This window comes from Anolis carolinensis, chromosome 1 (assembly GCF_035594765.1).
Source record: "Anolis carolinensis isolate JA03-04 chromosome 1, rAnoCar3.1.pri, whole genome shotgun sequence".
Taxonomy (NCBI): domain Eukaryota; kingdom Metazoa; phylum Chordata; class Lepidosauria; order Squamata; family Dactyloidae; genus Anolis; species Anolis carolinensis.
The window spans coordinates 111,367,067-111,385,921 of record NC_085841.1 but is presented as its reverse complement, the minus strand read 5'-3'; the positions used below and the strand labels follow the sequence as shown (position 1 = coordinate 111,385,921).

General features: G+C 38.6%; 1 protein-coding gene across 5 annotated transcripts in view; it reads right to left on the bottom strand.

Moving 5' to 3' along the window:
- The window catches only part of epha7 (EPH receptor A7), a 252,466-nt gene that overhangs the window by 215,882 nt on the left and 17,729 nt on the right, over nucleotides 1-18,855 (bottom strand). For all 5 annotated transcript variants that reach the window (XM_062980639.1, XM_062980646.1, XM_062980622.1 and 2 more), the window contains exon 3: nucleotides 15,591-16,260. In XM_062980639.1, coding sequence (XP_062836709.1) covers nucleotides 15,591-16,260 — 670 coding nt within the window. The remainder of the gene's footprint in view (nucleotides 1-15,590; nucleotides 16,261-18,855) is intronic.

Sequence of the window (18,855 nt, the reverse complement as noted above, 5' to 3'; positions counted from 1 at the left end):
CTCAAGGCGCAAATGCAAACAGTGCCAACAAAGAAGAAAAATAAGACAAGTGCAAAGAAGCCAGAATGGATGTCCAAAGAACTTCTAACTGAGCTAAAGCTCAAAAGTGACATGCACAAGAAGTGGAAAAGGGGAGAAATCACCAAAGAAGAATTCAAACGTATAGCCAACACCTGAAGGGAAAAGGTTCGCAAGGCTAAAGCGCAAAATGAGCTCAGGCTTGCCAGGGACATAAAAAACAACAAAAAAGGCTTTTTTGCTTACGTTGGTAGAAAAAGGAAGAAAAAGGAGGCGATAGGGCCATTGCAAGGAGAAGATGGGGTGATGGCGACAGGGGACAGGGAAAAGGCAGAACTGCTCAATGCCTTCTTTGCCTCAGTCTTCTCAGAAAAAGAAAGCCATCTTCAACCTCAGCAACACGGAATGGACGAAGGATTGGGGGAAATCCAACCCCAAATAGGGAGACACGTTGTCCAGGAACACCTGACCTCTCTAAACGAATTCAAGTCCCCAGGGCCAGATCAGCTACACCCAAGAGTACTGAAGGAACTAGCGGAAGTTATTTCAGAACCACTGGCAATTATCTTCGAGAGTTCTTGGAGAACGGGAGAAGTCCCAGCAGATTGGAGGAGGGCGAATGTGGTCCCTATCTTCAAGAAGGGAAAAAAGAACGACCCAAACAATTACCGTCCGGTCAGCCTCACATCAATACCAGGCAAAATTCTGGAAAAGATCATTAAGGAAGTGGTCTGCGAACACTTAGAAACAAATGCGGTCATTGCTAATAGTCAACACGGATTTACCAAAAACAAGTCATGCCAGACTAATCTGATCTCTTTTTTCGATAGAGTTACGAGTTGGGTCGATACAGGGAATGCTGTGGATGTAGCGTACCTGGATTTCAGTAAGGCCTTCGACAAAGTCCCCCACGACCTTCTGGCAAACAAACTAGTAAAATGTGGGCTAGACAAAACTACGGTTAGGTGGATCTGCAATTGGCTAAGCGAACGAACCCAAAGGGTGCTCACCAATGCGTCGTCTTCATCATGGAAAGAAGTGACAAGTGGAGTGCCGCAGGGCTCCGTCCTGGGCCCGGTTCTGTTCAACATCTTTATTAACGACTTAGACGAAGGGTTAGAAGGCACGATCATCAAGTTTGCAGACGACACAAAACTGGGAGGGATAGCTAACACTCCAGAAGACAGGAGCAGAATTCAAAACGATCTTGACAGACTAGAGAGATGGGCCAAAACTAACAAAATGAAGTTCAACAGGGACAAATGCAAGATACTTCACTTCGGCAGAAAAAATGGAAATCAAAGATACAGAATGGGGGACGCCTGGCTTGACAGCAGTGTGTGCGAAAAAGACCTTGGAGTCCTCGTGGACAACAAGTTAAACATGAGCCAACAATGTGATGCGGCTGCTAAAAAAGCCAATGGGATTCTGGCCTGCATCAATAGGGGAATAGCGTCTAGATCCAGGGAAGTTATGCTCCCCCTCTATTCTGCCTTGGTCAGACCACACCTGGAATACTGTGTCCAATTTTGGGCACCACAGTTGAAGGGAGATGTTGACAAGCTGGAAAGCGTCCAGAGGAGGGCGACTAAAATGATTAAGGGTCTGGAGAACAAGCCCTATGAGGAGCGGCTTAAAGAGCTGGGCATGTTTAGCCTGCAGAAGAGAAGGCTGAGAGGAGACATGATAGCCATGTACAAATATGTGAGGGGAAGTCATAGGGAGGAGGGAGCAAGCTTGTTTTCTGCTGCCCTGCAGACTAGGACACGGAACAATGGCTTCAAACTACAGGAAAGGAGATTCCACTTGAACATCAGGAAGAACTTCCTCACTGTGAGAGCTGTTCGACAGTGGAACTCTCTCCCCGGGGCCGTGGTGGACGCTCCTTCCTTGGAGGCTTTTAAGCAGAGGCTGGATGGCCATCTGTCGGGGGTGCTTTGAATGCGATTTCCTGCTTCTTAGCAGGGGGTTGGACTAGATGGCCCATGTGGTCTCTTCCAACTCTACTATTCTATGATTCTATGATTCTATGATCACATATGTCTTGGATTTAATCCAACTTTTCCTTTTGCTCATATATCCTTATTAATAACAAAAATCATAAATAGATGGACATTGATTGGGTTGACCATAATGTCAAGGACTTATAAGTAACATGGACCCTCATATGTGTTTAAAAGATATTATCTTCCTTTTTATACCCATACTAGTATTCAAAATGGTTTTTAACAGGGAAATAGTAGGAATTAAATGATGCAGAACATGCACACAGCTATCCTGAACTCAGCATAATTGACATAGTTATTAATTTATTTTTCTCTAAATATATTGCACATATATTTCAGGAGATATATTTCCAACATAATCCAGGATAAACATTTGTTTCAATATTTCACAAAACTGGCTGCTCCCATGCTGTCAAATGAGTAAGGTATACTCCAAAATATATGTGCATGAGGAAAAATAAATTTTAAATGACATAAATTGCACTGAGTTCAGCCATCTTTTTGAGGTAGAAAAGGGCAATAATTTCTGGGAAAAGGAAAAAGAGGAAGATACATGGAGTCAAATGGATTTGTTGAGAATCATGTGCTATAAAGAAGCTGGCAATCTGTTAGGGATTTATGGATTTGTAGCTTTCTCTTATGCCATGTCCTTTTGTGGCACACTGCAAAGACCATATTCCTCTGCATGTTTTCTAACTGCTAGGTTGGCAGAAGCTGAGGCTAACAGCGGGCGCTCACACCGCTCCCCAAATTCGAACTGCCGACTTTTCAATCCGCTGCACCACCAGGGGCAGAATTGCTTACGGCAATAATAATAATAATAATAATAATAATAATTTTATTTCTTACCCACCTCTCCTCGTGGCTCAAGGCAGCTGATGAAAAGGTCCTCTGGGTGACGGACGCCAGTTGGATTCTGGGAGGCAAGCGTAGATACCCCCCAAAAGACCTCGGTGTTTGGGGTGGATTGAACAGGAGAAGGCAATCCTGCAGGTAACTGGGACCCAAACCATGTAGAACTTTAAAGATCAAAACCAGTACCTTGTACTTTTCCTGGAAACTAATTGGCAGCCAGTGGAGTGACTTTAATATGGGTGTAATATGCTTACTCCTGGCAATGTCCCAAAAATGAATACTTCAGATCTCTTGAATATGCCAGTGGATCTCAAAGCTGCTACCGTCATTTCTCATCTAGCTATGTGGATGTCACCAGACACTTCTCCCCACCAGTCAGAAAATGGCTAGGGAAGGCTTCTGTATGGTAAATCGGGAGGGGTAATGTAAGTCCACATGCAGAACTACTACTCTAAGCTAACTAATATAGACTGGAGCCTATTATTAGAGGAAATCTTGTTCCATGGTAAAATAAAAGTACTATACAAATACCCAGAAATGTAATGGCTGTTATAATTAGTTCTTAATGCTATTTACAGTGTGTGGAATCCTATACAAAGTGTTAACAGTTATTTCTCTACAACATAGGACCTCCCACATTAGAATGTGAATTCCATCAACCCAGCAAGTTAAAACCCAACAATATCTGCTGAGCCATTATCTGCTCCACACTCACCGTCTCTGGCGCTACACATGAAGAGGTGCAAACCAAACAGAGCACCAGGATTACATGACGAGTAAAGGAATATTTGATCTCTAACAAACAAGACTTGTTGATATTTGATATCTCACTTAAGAATATAGGCATGTTAGGCTTCCAGACATAAAGCCTGCAGAGGAGATATGATTATAAACCCCACCAATTAGTTAATTATTAGCTGGCACTATGGAATGCTAAATGTGCCTTATGTTAATTATTTTAAAAATGAAATACAGTTAAATATATAGAGCAGACCCATGGCTCTACTGGTAAATGTTTTTAATGATATTGTGACATCTTACAGTACTTGGCCTTTGCAGTTGCTATTTCATTTGCTCTGGATGGCCGCTGAACAGAAATTATTAAATGGCTTCTGCATTCTGCCCCAGGAGTCAGAAAGAACATGTAGAGACCATAAATAAGGTTTAATGGGCTGCATCTTTATTAGATTAAGAATCAGATCTTGCTGAGAGGATCTTTGCACTTATGCTACATTGGTTTCATAGGTTCCACTTACCTAAGTAGCTTGTATGTGTAGATTTTCTCAAGCTATCACTATTAATCAAGCCCAGCACCCTAATGAACCAGACAGAAGTGCCTGCCTCGTGCGGCAGGGTATGGAGCAGCAAATCACACTTGCCCACATCAGCATGGGTCCACCAACCGTACTATTTCAAAAAGTCAGGATAGCAGCTGATTGAGCTATCAGGACAGCTTTCCTGATGGATCTGGCCTGGCCAGGCAATAGCACAGCAAGTGAATGGCCAGTGTACAGCTCCACAGCATCGATGGTCCATATGTTTTCCTTGTTATATACCATGCTAACTAATCGCTCCCAAAAGTCACTGTCAAATCTACCAATAATAGCTGCAATTTAGAGATATTTGGAATCCCAGACACTTATGTGTCCACTTGTGTCAATGCAAAACATATAATGTGCAAAACATACAATGGAATCCAAACATGCTTACTCATATATAAAACTCACTGGGAAATTACTCTCAATAGGACTTAATCACTACTTTGTGTTTACCATTGATCATATTAGTAATCCTTCATCTGCTAACCACATCTAGTTAAATCCACTTGAAAACATTGTAACACACTGTATTCATGCATTTTGATTTGAGTATCCTATATACCAGGCATCCTCAAACTGTGGCCCTCCACCTGTTTGGGCCTCCAGCTCCCAGAAGCCCTAGCCAGCTTGTTCAATGGTCAGAAATTGCGGGAGTTGGAGGCCCAAACAGCTTGAGGGCCATAGCTTGAGGATGTTTGCTATATACTCATGTACTAATCTAGAAATTTTAGTCGAAAAAGCCACCCAAAACAACTGAGTCAACTTATCCATGAGTCAAGGGGCACATCTACACTGATCACTTAGGTCAGTATGAGGTCATATCAGTCATTTGGCAGCAAAACATTGCACCAGGCTAATCCAGGTTGACCCAGGGGAAGGCAGACTTAACATGGCATTCTCCCAGGTTAAGCTAACTCAGGGAAAAGCCCAAATCCTGAGCCAAAATTCGAGTTCTCCCCTGACTTCCTAACCAGATTTGTCCACAGCTATCTTGTCAGCCATCCCACAATCCATATTTTTGGCCTCAAAGCCTGTCTTTAACTTATACCTGAATATATACAATAGCCAGTGAGTCAGAATTTTCAATAAGACAGATCAAACAATATATCTAGTAGCATGTGCGACCGATAAAAAAATGTTTCAAAAGTCATTACAAAATTAGTGGATGATGGTGTTTTGTTTCTGAAGTGTAAAGTATGATTAGTAAAAATTCCATTACTATAACTAGAGTAACAAAATTTCATTACTTTTTCATTATAGTAATTGTGCAAGTGGGAAAACTTCAGGGGCTCTGTTTCCCTTGGTTTTACAGCTATAGGGTGAAACTTGCTACAATAGTAGAACACATTTACCACTGTCAGCCCATCAAGTTTCAGAATGTTTAACTTATCAACAGATATTTTCAAAGTTTTTATAAACAACATTTTTTTAAAAAAAACTACAGGAGCAATCTTCTTGAATTTTCTATACAATGACACATGATAACAAGGGATCATTCCCCCCAACTTTCAGAAATATTCATACATCTACTGATTTTGACAAAAACTTTTTTTTAAACCACAACAGCTATCTCATTGAATGTCTCATCTCTCATGTTAACCAATAGAACTTCCATTGAGGGATTTCTTCCAAGCCCAGCACAGAAATTTACTTACTAGAAGTATCAGTCACGTTGCATAATCAACAATTAATTGGAACTCTGGCTGGCTGCCATTACGGTGGGAAAATAGCTCTCCCCTGTCCTGATTTGGGCTTTCTGATGGTGAGCAGAATTCTGAGAAATGTAATTTAGGGCAGGGGCTTTTGAATTCTCTGGCATAAGGTTCCTTGCCTTACCAAACTACATTTACCAGAATTCTGAGCTTTCTTTCCCAACGAACTCTGCTTTCTCCCTGTTGCTTTCCTCTCCTAATGAAATTGACTTTGGGAGGCTTCCAAGATTTACAAAATGCAAATGAAAAAGTATTAGGTAAGATTTTACATTGTAAGTAGGAATTTAACAAATTTGATATGACTTACAACAACTAACAAAAAAACATTACACACCCCTAGTATCTAGTAAAGTTGGCCATATTTGTTTTTGTCCATCTGGTTTTCTTTAAAATTAACATATTTTAGTATGTTCCTGAAAAGAAAATTATTCTATTTTTACTTCTAATGTGTATAATACTTGACAGTGCAAGAAAAAAAGAGTTCTGCCTTAGGAACTTACAATCTATACACTGACAGTAGGAGAGGGAAAGAGAAATGGTATAAGAGGATAATTATAAGCTAATTTATTTGGTTAATCCTTTGTCTACAACAGAACATGAAATGTAGGTTTCTTGGTGGAAAAAACTCATTAAATGTATACTTAGCAATTTGTATTAAGCAAAGTTTCCAAAAGAAACTGAACAGTGTTATCTATTCAAACATCTCTTATTTAAGTTATAATTTATGCACTTTTAATAAAGGTTACAAACAATTATCAAATATAAGATTACTTTCTAAAACTGGTTTAAAAGGAATGGGATAATTTGAGGCTTTCATCAACAAGAAGTAATTTAGGAAAAGTTGTTCTGCTTAGAAAGGATTAATTACTAGATCCCATCCACTGTTATTAATACAGTAGAGTCTCACTTATCCAACACTCGCTTATCCAACGTTCTGGATTATCCAACGCATTTTTGTAGTCAATGTTTTCAATACATCGTGATATTTTGGTGCTAAATTCGTAAATACAGTAATTACTACATAGCATTACTGCATATTAAACTACTTTTTCTGCCAAATTTATTGTCTAACATGATATTTTGGTGCTTAACTTGTAAAATCATAACCTAATTTGATGTTTAATAGGCTTTTCCTTAATGCCTCCTTATTATCCAACATATTCGCTTATCCAACATTCTGCCGGCCCGTTTATGTTGGATAAGTGAGACTCTACTGTACCACTAAATATGCACTGGTTTCATAGACCTTCAACCCCAAATTCAGTTAAGATTATACATTTATAAATTATTTGTTCAAAATAACTTTTTAACAGTTGACTGTTGTCACTTTATACAAGCAAGAGATGCAATTCCATCTTTCATTTTCTCTTTGGATCTCCAAAGTCCTTTAAAAGAATGGGTGCTTTTGTGGATGATAAAGTGATTGTCACCAATTAAACCTCCATCCAGGAGAATCCTACCACATCTTATACTACTTTCCAAGATCCACCAACTTCTGGAACAAATTTGTTGCAGGAAGCAGGGGAAAAGGTGAACCTACAAAAGTCATCTGTTTTTTCTGACAGAGCTTCTGTTGCACAAGGGAGGCTTCCATTAGCAGAGGACTTTGCAAGGTACATTTCAGAAAATACATAAAAATAATAAAACATGGAAATGTATAAAAACAATAATACTCAACTTCTTGTTTTAAAATATATAGAACTCTGCCAATGTGTAAAGAGTTAGATGTGAAGTATTTTATCCAATTCAATTCTTGTGTTAACTACATATTAATTTAAAAGGGGGCATGAAAGTATCTTTACATCATTATTTCATGTGTGTATGTTTTATCTGCTACGTATATTCAAATAATGGAATATTTATCAGATTAATAAGATAAACTGCTGTTATTATTATGCAAGAGGAAATATTTCTGTGCATGAATATACTTATGTGGAGAATGATGATTTTCTTAATTTGTTTTGTCTATTACAGTAATATGATTGTATTTTCAAAACTGCCTATATATGATGTATTTTGAGCTCAGGCTCCTAGCAAGTTAATAGACCATAAGTAAAAGCTTTGCTGAATTAATGATTAGGGTGAAAACAGGCATGTCTACACACATATCCACCTTTGCTATGAAGTCCATCTAAGTCTTAAAAGTGGTGCACAACCTGCCGGGCACAGCCGTTGCAGCAGTGGGCGCCCTCTCGCTGGCCTTCCCAGAAACCCCCTGCAAGGTGGGAAAGTTTCCTGCCACTTGGCTGGCCAGCCTATCAGCAGTGGTCCCTGCCCTTTGCCTGTTATGCCGGGGCCCACCGCTGATTGGCCAAAGCAGCCTTTTTTAGGATGCTCCTTGGCAGGCGCAGGCACCGCACCTGCTTGTGTTGTCCCATGCCACCCACCCTGCATTTCTTTGTTTGTGCTTCTCACAACTTCTAGGTTGGCGTGTGGCATGGGGCCTGGATCTAATTTGCCTCCCCCCCCCCATCAGAAGGTGGGCAGCGTCCAGTGGTTGACAGGGATGTGGGGGTAATGTTGGTCCGGTATTGACCCGGTTGCACTCTGGTGTGGATTGTGGTATTGGTCAGCATTGGGCAGACGGATGCGGGATCCAGGACCCATGCATGGCAGCCAACCTTTGTTCCTGTAACCAATAAACAAGTACAGTGTTCCCTCACTTATTGCTGGGGTTAGGTTCCAGGACCACCCACAATAAGTGAAAATCCACGAAGTAGGGACACTATATTTATTTTAATTTTTATACATTATTTTAGTATTTATACACTATTTTAAGTCTTTATCAGCCAATCGTGTGTTGATAAATTGCCTCCTTCTCTTCCCATTGCCACTTGGGCTCCTTTTCTCTCCCTTTGGCTTCTCCTTCTCCTTTCCTTACCCTGTAAATTGTAATTTTTTATGATTTATAATAGTCTTTTAGAGTTTATTGAAAAACCGCAAAACAGTGAATCCGCAAAAAGTGAACCGCGAAGTAGTGAGGGAACACTGTAGTGGCCAGTTTATATCCCAACACTGTGTCTATGTCATCTGTGGTTTTGGAGGCGGGAGGTGTGTCACCCATGCACACGCAATGAACTTGCTGATTTTGTCTTTGTGCGCAAACATACCATGGATCCTTAGTATCCACTGGTTTTTGATTCACCAATCTCCCATGAATACCAAAATCCATGGATACTCAAGTTCCATTATAAACAGTGACACAGTAAAATTGTGCCCCTTATATATTTGGGGGAAAGTGTTCTCAATCCATGGATGGTGGAATTTGAATATCCTCTGTATTCAGTTGAACATCCACACACTCTGGGACATCACATTCTGAGGGTCTTAAATGCATTTAGAACTATCTTTACTTTAATAATAAGCAATTATATGCCAAGTGAAACTATGTGGCTGTCTTTACATGGAGCTACATTTAGTCTGAGCATCCAAAAATCATTTGTGATTAAACTGAAATTATTACTTGGTCTTACTGTCTGCAACAGGTGTGTGATGTTACCCGCAACTATTGCTTGATGGAAGAAATCCAGTGCACACACAGCACTCAGAATGGATATAGACTGATTCTAGCAAGGTTCCAGCAGCCACTCCTAGGCAAGGAGCCTGCATTTTTCAGTCACCAAGCCTATACAATCTGTAACATCAAAATCCACTCCTCTTGTCACTATTATCAAGGACAGGCAAGCATTATTTTCAAACACAAGCACACTATTACAAAATCAGATCCTCATGCCACACATAGAGCTAGACAGATTTGTCCCTCCCTGTCTATAAAAAGTGGACTAAATTAGCACAAACTTAGTAAAAATAATTAACTGCTAAATCTAAAAAATATGCATTGCAGTTTTTCTTTAAGGATCAGATTGTAGTACAAATAATACTGCAATCCACAATTACTTTTTCTGCCATTAATTTCATAAAATAGCAATTTTGTGCCATTAATTTAATAAAATAAAAGAATTGCCATAACAGTTACGTTTGTTATTGCTCCGCATTTGTTGTTGTTCCACATTAGTTTGAAATAATTTAATTCCTAATCTTTCAAGTTCAAGAACTATATGTAGGCATTCTATGAAGATCGTATCTGTTTTAATCAACGATGCTACATTCCAGCTTGAGAATTACACAAGAAAGGGAAAACATTACAAGCATGTATTATTCATGCTAAAAGTGAGGGAGCAATAATTGATTTTTACACTATTGGCTTAAGTGGTAATAAATATACAAGTGGCTTCAGGCCCAGATAAAGATCAAAAAGGGCACAATTTCCATGGTTTCTCAGGTAAAATGAGGCTGTATTAGAATGCTTAAGGTAATCAACACAAGTCGACTGACAGCTGGGTGAATGTTAGTGCATGACTCCATCTTTCTCTTGCACGTGAGCTTTGGAATATTTTGCCCAACTGCACAAATATTTGCCAGGTATCCACCCCAATTTCACCTGTGGTTTTACTATCAATAAAGTATTACAAGAAATGCAAAGCTATCCACAAAAACTCATACTAAAGGAAACTAGTTACTCTCAGAGGTTGTTATTTCTGCTGTTGTATTCCTTCAAATTGTTTCTAACCTATGGAAGATGCAAAATAATGAGACAATTAAGTGAAGTCACCAGCACTCTAGTAGGTCATATTTAAATTCAAGGGTATCTACTATAAGTAGCAAAGAAATCTTAAGTGGCAGTGAGGACAAAAAGAAGCTGCTCCCACAGCCTGGACAGCTCACACCAGGAAGGGAGGAGTAACCTTTTGGGTTTTGTTTAGAATCTTTTGGGTTTTTTATTCCTTGATATGATTTTATTGTTGTTGTGTCTGTTTAATATTCTGCAGTGAAAGCAATGGGGCTAGGGCACAGGAATTTGTTAGACTACTCACAAGATAAAACAGCTGTGGGACCTGCTGCTGGGTTCCCTTGGTGGATCAAAGGGTGAGTGAGGGAAAAGTAAAATCTGTGTGTGCTCCAGGCCACAACTTTCCAATTAGGGGCACTATGTCACTGTCAAAAGTAGTATTTCACCCACAAGCAAAACTGGGGTAATGGATTAAGTTAAGACTCCCTAATGGAAAGGTGCTTTTTGTTGATAGGCCACCTATTCCAATCTGACCACCTACCCTCACTTTTGCTCTGTTAATTGCATTGCTCTGTAGATCAGGTTTGTAAAATATATTCCATTAAGAATAGTTTGATACCCTATAACATCACATCGCACTGTTACTGTACTGAAGAAGAATCCAGTGTAACATAACACCGTGCAATACAAAACCACACATAAGTCTCTTTTGAATGCTTCAGATGACTATTTTATGATGTTATGAGGGATTTAAAAAGAAGAGTAGATCAGTTTTGCTTGTATGGGAAGTATGAATTTACAGACACAATGTCAAATTAATTTTCATATATTCTTCATCCACACGGAGGACTTCCCAACATATGAAATATTATATAGCAGTGTGTGAGCAAATGGATATTATTTTCCCTTTATAAATAGCACAGAACATATGGAATGTGGATTATATCAGCATCTCTCTGTTCCTCAGCCACAAAACCTTTTTTATTTTAACCTGAATATAGTTTCTCTAAGGAAACATATGTTATACACCACAATGACAATTTAGCTGGTGTACAACTTCTCTCTCATTGTGTTCTGCGACAGCTAAAATAGTTTCCTTATTATGCAGGAGAAACATGGAAATATCCCAAAAGGTTCTATAGTAACAGTATGCAAATGTTGTTTCATTTTAATGAAACATTAGCTAAACTTGTTGGTTTAGCTAAATGATGAACCAACAAGTATACAGTAATCTAATGACAAGAGTTTTATTCTAGTATTTGGATAAATGTCTCACTCTCTTTTAACAGAATTTCCTTTGGCTGCAAAGAAAAAGATGTTGATGTTTTTGTGCTGAACAGGCAAATTTCTAAGAAATATGGGAAGGGCAGTTTATATTCCTGTTTGACTGAAATGGCTGAAGGTAAATTTTCTTTCATATTTTTTCACTTCACTTTTCAGTTAGTGTCACCAACTGTGATTCAGTGGCAAGCAAGCCTTTTCCCCTGTGCCTACATGGGTCAAATAAAATGTTCTCACCTTGAACCTGCTGTAAGCAATTCAAACAATATATGACCACTTTCAAAGCAGAAGAATTGCTTCCAATATTCAATTCTTCACAAAAAGAACCATAGGTTTCTCTGGAAGTTCCAGAGAATTCCGGAGAAATCTACAGGTTTATTGACATATGATCCAGTGTCCACAATGATCCAGTGTCAGCATGTCAAAAAGGCCCACTGCTGTTTTGCTGCTTCCCAGTAGAGCTTTGCTGCCAATGACAGTTCTGGTGATCTGGCTGGTGCTCAAAATTGACATTGCCGGCAAGACACTACCAGAAGCCCAGAAGAGGGCAGGGCATCAGTACCAATGCCCAGCCAGCCATATGAATTGCAAAACAGATTTGAGGTGCTTCCACATTGCTATGTAAGGGCTCCCTGTGGTGTATCCAAGACAGCTCAAAGCAGACTACTCTGGAGTATTTCACCTGGTGTAAATGCAGTCTGGGGCTCTACAGTAGTGGTTCTCAACCTGTGGGTGCCCAGTTTTGGCCTTTAACTCCCATAAATCCTAACAGCTTTTAAATTGGCTGAGATTTCTGGGCCAAAACACCTGGGGACCAACAGGTTGGGAACCACTGCTCTACAACCAACTGACGTTTTTCAGCCACATCCCTTTTCCTCTACCAAATCATCATGGAAAGATATTTTTATGGAGATCTGACTGAGGAATAAGAACATGGCTAGAAGGAAATCAGAAGAAAATAAGGATGGAAAGGCTCCCTTCACAGCTAGCAGTTTAACATATGTATTCACTTGCATGTGTATATATACAAACCATTTTGAACAGATGTTTTGCCTGATACAGATATGTTGACATAGATCACTGTTTCTCATCATGGTAAAATAGTCCCCACTACAAACAGTATTTTCTCCTGATCATCCCAATTTGCAAGATATTTTCATTTTGCCCCTCTACCCTACAAAATGCTGTATTCACCATTCATTGGATCTATTAGCTTAACTTTTGTTAGATTTAGTGATCCAAAATGTCAAAACCTGTCTTAATTAATATGGTGCAACTGTGGCCAAACCATTCTCCCTCCCTAATTTCTATTAACAAGAACTGCAGGACTTTTACATTTACAGCTCACTCTTACGAATGTGTAGGTTTCACTGTATGGGGTATTTATAATTCCAGCCTTAGAATATAAACAACAATTGAAATAGTTTAGAAGTGCAATAGGCAAGTCTTAATAAAATAGGAACAAGTCATAAAACGTAAGGTTATCAGTGGCCGTTACGTATGATGATCGTTTTGTATTACCTCTTGTATTAGAGGCAATAAGCTTACCAATACCAACCACTGGGAACACATGCAACAGGGTGCAACTGTGTTCATGTTCTGCTTGTGGTCTCCCTAAAGACAAAGAGTGAGTAAAAATGCTGAGACTGGATCAGGATTTCAGATTGATTCATTGGCTAACAATCTGAAGCACACTTTGATACATACCGTTTTAGTCAAATCGATCAGATGTGCTTCCCTTAAAGAGCCAATTAATGGAGTGCTGGTGTGGCAGCATATGAAGTAGAAGCAAACATTACAAGTGACTAGACTCAATAAAGGAAGTGCAGTCCCTGAATTCCCAAGACCTGAGCAGGTTGTTGATTATAGGGTGACTTGGAGGTCTTTCACATATATGTTCACCATTAATTGAAGTCTACTTGATGACAATTTACAGCTAAAGCTCTCAGACCTTATCTATCCCCAAGTAGTACCTTTGAATTAATACCTGATAGTACATAGTGTTTGCGGGAAAGAAGGAAACCTTTAAAACAATTAAAGCCACAGGCTAAAGAGTCGTGTATCAATTTTCCTTCTGTTTAATATGCTATAAAGCTTGGCAGCAACAAAATAGCCAATTGCATTAATGTTACAGTGTTTATTTTCTGCCAAAGTGAGGATATCACTCTTCCAAGTCACTACAGTACATTGTTGATCGGTAATGGTTTCACAGAAGATAGACTACCGTAACCAGTAGGAGATTATTAAACATCAAACAGCATACATTTTTAATAGGTAACCACTGATAATGTCCCAGTTTTTCACACATTTGGATCACTGGGAAGTACAGCTACATTTTGAAACAAAATATAGTTTTTTTCAAAGAAGAGCCCTCCCAACAGAAAAAAAAACGATATAATATGAAAGCATTGATTGTTTCCATTGTTGCTATTCTCTTAGGAGTTCCTTTGGCAGCAGGCCAAACACGAGTTCTTACAAAATGAGCACAGACATGTAAGTCCAAGTAAAATTTAATTTAATTTAATTTTTAAGTCGCTCTGAGAGCCTTTATGGCTAAAGAGCAGAGTATAAATAAATATAAATAAAATAAATAATAAACAATAAATTCTAATGCTTCTTAACTTCACTGAAATCTAAAATTAGAATCCTGTTCAATGAACAATTTACTTGAATTCTAATTACCACCCTTTAAATTTCTGAACAGCCTTTAAGCTTCTAATTCTACACAATGTTTCTGAAAATGGCACAACAGTAGCAGCAATCATAATTATTTTTACTACTGCTGCCTTCATCCTCTTTGATCATCCCCAAGTCAACTTTATAAAAGTCAAAGTCAATTTTCATAATGTGATTTGATGGACGCAAAGTACTTCTTTCTAGTAGAACAAGTGCGCTAGATTTATTTGCATGGGTAGCTTTCACATTACAATTGTTAATGAGCTTTCCCTTGAACTCTCCTACGTAAGATCTTATTCCTTCTCTCTTCTTTCTGAAAGATTTACTCAGTTCTGCAAAGATCCAGTGTCAATATCATTTCAGCACTAAGTCTACTTCTCTTAAACCTACAGGAAAAAATGCAATGCACGAAAATTTCTGGAAACTTTTCCGATAAATCAAACCTTGTAATCCTTTGAACTGGTTCTAAAGAAAAGTGTGATGGAAGCCAAGACAATAGCACTTTTTTCTCTTTCTGAACATCAACCAATTCTTTGTCCCCAATCTGTGTTTCCACTGGCTATCATATATGCATTATATTTCTGGTTTTAGGCATGTATGTTTCCTGTAACTAAGGGCCCTTCCAGACAGGCCCTATATCTCAGGATCCCATCTCAGGTTTTCTGTTTTAAACTGGATTATATACATCTGCACTGCCAGATAATCTGGGATAAAAAGAAAACCTGGGATCAGATCCTGGGATATAGGGCCTGCCAGGAAGGCCGTAAGGGACATAATAAGCAACAAGTAACCCTCAGACACACTGAGGGTTATTTGTTGCCTTCTGTCCAAGTTATGAATTCATCAAGCATATCCTGTATAACTATTAAGAAAGGAATGTCCTCTTTGTCTTATTTCTTGTAAACATCATGGTGTATCTGCATTTACTCTGATGGTGCAACACCATTACGAAAGGTAAACAGTTTAATAGCCATGCAAAACACAACATCCAATTGTTTATGACCATTTCTGAAAGCAATTGATTTACACTAGCTAGGAGGAAGCATAGAAATTCCCAGTTCATGGAACTTGAATTAAACAATACAACACTTTCAGTAAAAGAATAACAGAAGATATTCATAAGAAAAATACATAAAGTATGTTTTCTACTTACGTTCACATGTGTCACCTTTTTGCTGGAAACCAGCTTTGCAGATACACTTCCCAATAGGTACTAACCATTCTCCCTCCGCACTACAGTGCATTCTAGGGGAGTTCTCAGCCTCTTCTTCTGCACTGTTGACACAAGTTCCGCGGACCTCAACTAGGGAAGAGAACTCTGACCCAGTCACTGTATCTGGAAAAATAGCTAAGTTCTCAATAATGGACCAGCACTTCTTGTAGTATACTTTGACAGAAACCAAAGCAATGCAGGCACCTACATCCTGAAATGCAAGGTAGAATCCTTTTTTGGACAGAGGTCCAATCTCTCTCACCTCTGTATTAAGTTTCATTTTTCTCTCCCCAAGGTCACCTTGGGTAAAACTTTCATCGGCCGCAATAGTATCTATTTTTACATACAGGTTTTCTCTGATGCTCCTGCCAGTGTCATAGTCTGTTTCATAATAATGCAAGTTGAAAGTTTCTTTACATGTTCCCAGGACTCCAGGAAGACTATTACAATCCCTCAGAGTAAATTTTAGTTCTACAAAAATCCTTTGTGCATTGCCTTTAGCGATCCAGTTAGTCCGTAGCCAGTTATTCTGATTAGGCTCCATGACTTGGCATACCTGGTATGTTCGTATAGGTGTGTAGTTTTCATCCAGTCCGCTAATTTCTTCCCACTAAAACACACAAAAAAGTAACTTACATTAAGCTACAACCTTTTGTCGGGCACATGGATACAGCAATATTTTAAACTACAGTGATTTTACTGATGGTGATGATAATGATTCAACTATATTTCTACCCCACCTTTCTTCCATGGCTCTCATGCTTGCTACTTTATCTTTACATCTGTGTTACAGGTCAGTTTAAGAAAAATAATTGGCCTAAGGTCACCCAGGGAGTTTTACAACTTAGTGGGTAGTAGATCTTCCAAGTCACAGCCTAACAGTACACCAAACAGAATCAGCATCAGTCTGACCCAAAACATAGTAAACTCAGAAAGTTTAATTGGAAAGACAGAAGCATAATGATGAAAACTAAAGTCAATCTCAGTCATGACCTCAGTAGGAGAAATTACCTTTTGCCACATCTTTAATATGGGAATAATCATATTGCTCTATCTGAAAAGTTCTAATAAAGATTGAAAGATCATGGCTGCAATGCTGTTTCCATTAAACTCAGTTCTATACTGATTCACTTTAATTTCTGGTTAACCTAGATTGGTTAAAATCAAAATTAATTTTTCCATATATTCCACATACTATGAACTACATTTTAACAATTAAAATAAGAAGAAAAACTCTGATTACATTTCACAGGCCTAAGTCTGTGCAAATCTACCATATCTATTTCTCAAGCAGAATAGAAATGCTGTCATTTTAGGAGCCATGCTACGTGTACGAAAGCTTCCTGCACAAACCTCTGGAACCCAGCCATAGTCTCTAAATCACATTTTGTGAGAAAGGCACAAATTCACATGCCATTTGATAAAAAGAAATTACAATCAAGTCAGTGAAACTATTCCTGAATTAATGGGAATTTTCAGTGTGTGAAGGCTAGAAATATGCTTTTAGAATAAAATCTACAAGCCAGAACTAGGACACTGAATCTCCAGCCTTCTATGTATTTTCCCCTGCAGACTTCTACAAGTATGGAAATGCTCAAAATGGGCCACAGAGTCTCTCTGGAAAGTTCAATCAAGATTTTACCCAAAGGGGGGAAACACAAAACTTCGGGATTCCATGATTTTGGTGAAGTTTTGCATCATACAAAATAGATGTATATTATCAAGTGAAGTCAGAGGATTGAGTCCTAGTAATTATGCATTGAAGCCTTATATTTTTTTCTTTCTTTTTACAATAGAAAATATTACGTGGATAAGCAATCAAGTTTCTGAATCTAATTAAAGCAAGCAAAATTAATATTTTAAAATTCTTAATAGCTGTGTATTTTGCCTAAAATAAAAAAAAACAAAGATAATATTTGTGATTTGACTCTTCTGTCACCCAGCATCATACTCACCCGCTTTTCTAAGCAAAGAATCTAAATCCCTGGCTCAAGTGAGTTATTTGGAAGAAGAAACGGTATTTCTGTATCATTTCCAATCTTTAAATTGTGTTGTTTTGAGGACGAGAAGTAGATGAGCAATGAGATATGTTTGTAGTTTGTAGTTCTTCGGGTATAAAAATTTAAGACAAATTTACAGATTTCATGTAGGAAAGGTCAAATGACAAATAGTCTATCTGTAACAGACCTGTCAACTTACATTTTGTTCCCAAAATTGTGATAAATGATCAAAAACAATTACTTCTGATAATTCATCACATTATGGTATTACCTAATATAATCAAAATGGAAGTGTCCAGAGGGCACTCTTGATAGCATTCTTAGCAAAATGTTGTTAGATTTCCATTTTGGTAAGTAAATCTTGGCTTTGGCTACTCTTCAAGCTATTGCTTTCATGGGCCAAATTGTCATTTGGCAACTGAAACCGTCATTTGGCAATAGGGTGGCTCATGAAATGGAAAAAGCAAAGTATGCACCGACTATCAACATCGCTACATAAATTAAATCTCCCAAATAACAACAAAAACATAAGAAGATTTTTAAAATGATACTAGTCAAAGTTTGAGTTTATCATGCTTTTGTTGTAATACTAATGATTTAATAAGTACTAGCATAATAACTTCCCAAACAATGCCTTATCTAATGAGCATACAATGAGTTGTGAAACCACTGTGAGAGGTCATACAGAGTTTTGGAGTGTGGTATTATCTATATGCAGATGACACCCAACTTTACTACTCTTTTCCACCTAAACTCAAGGAAGTTGTTCCGATCCTAAATCAGTGCCTGTCATCAGTAATGGACTGGATGAGAGCAAACAAATGGAAACTTAATCAGGAAAAGACAGAGGTACACCTGGTCAGTCAGAAGGCAGGTCAGGGAATAGGGATCCAGCCAAAGCTAGATGGGGTTACAACGTCCCCTGAAGACACGGCTCTGCAGTTTGGGGGTCCTCCTGGACTCAGTGTTGAACCTGGAGGCCCAGGTGTCTGAGGTAGGCAGGAGGGCCTTTGCACAATTAAAACTTGTGCGCCATCTGCACCCGTTCCTTGAGAAGCCAGATCTGGCCACTGTGGTACAAGCTTTAGTTACATGCTTTAGTTTGGATTACTGTATTGCACTCTATTGCACTTTGAAGAGTGTTTGGAAACTTCAGCTGGTGCAAAGAACTGTGGTCAGGATCAGGGCCGGCCGGAGATATTTTT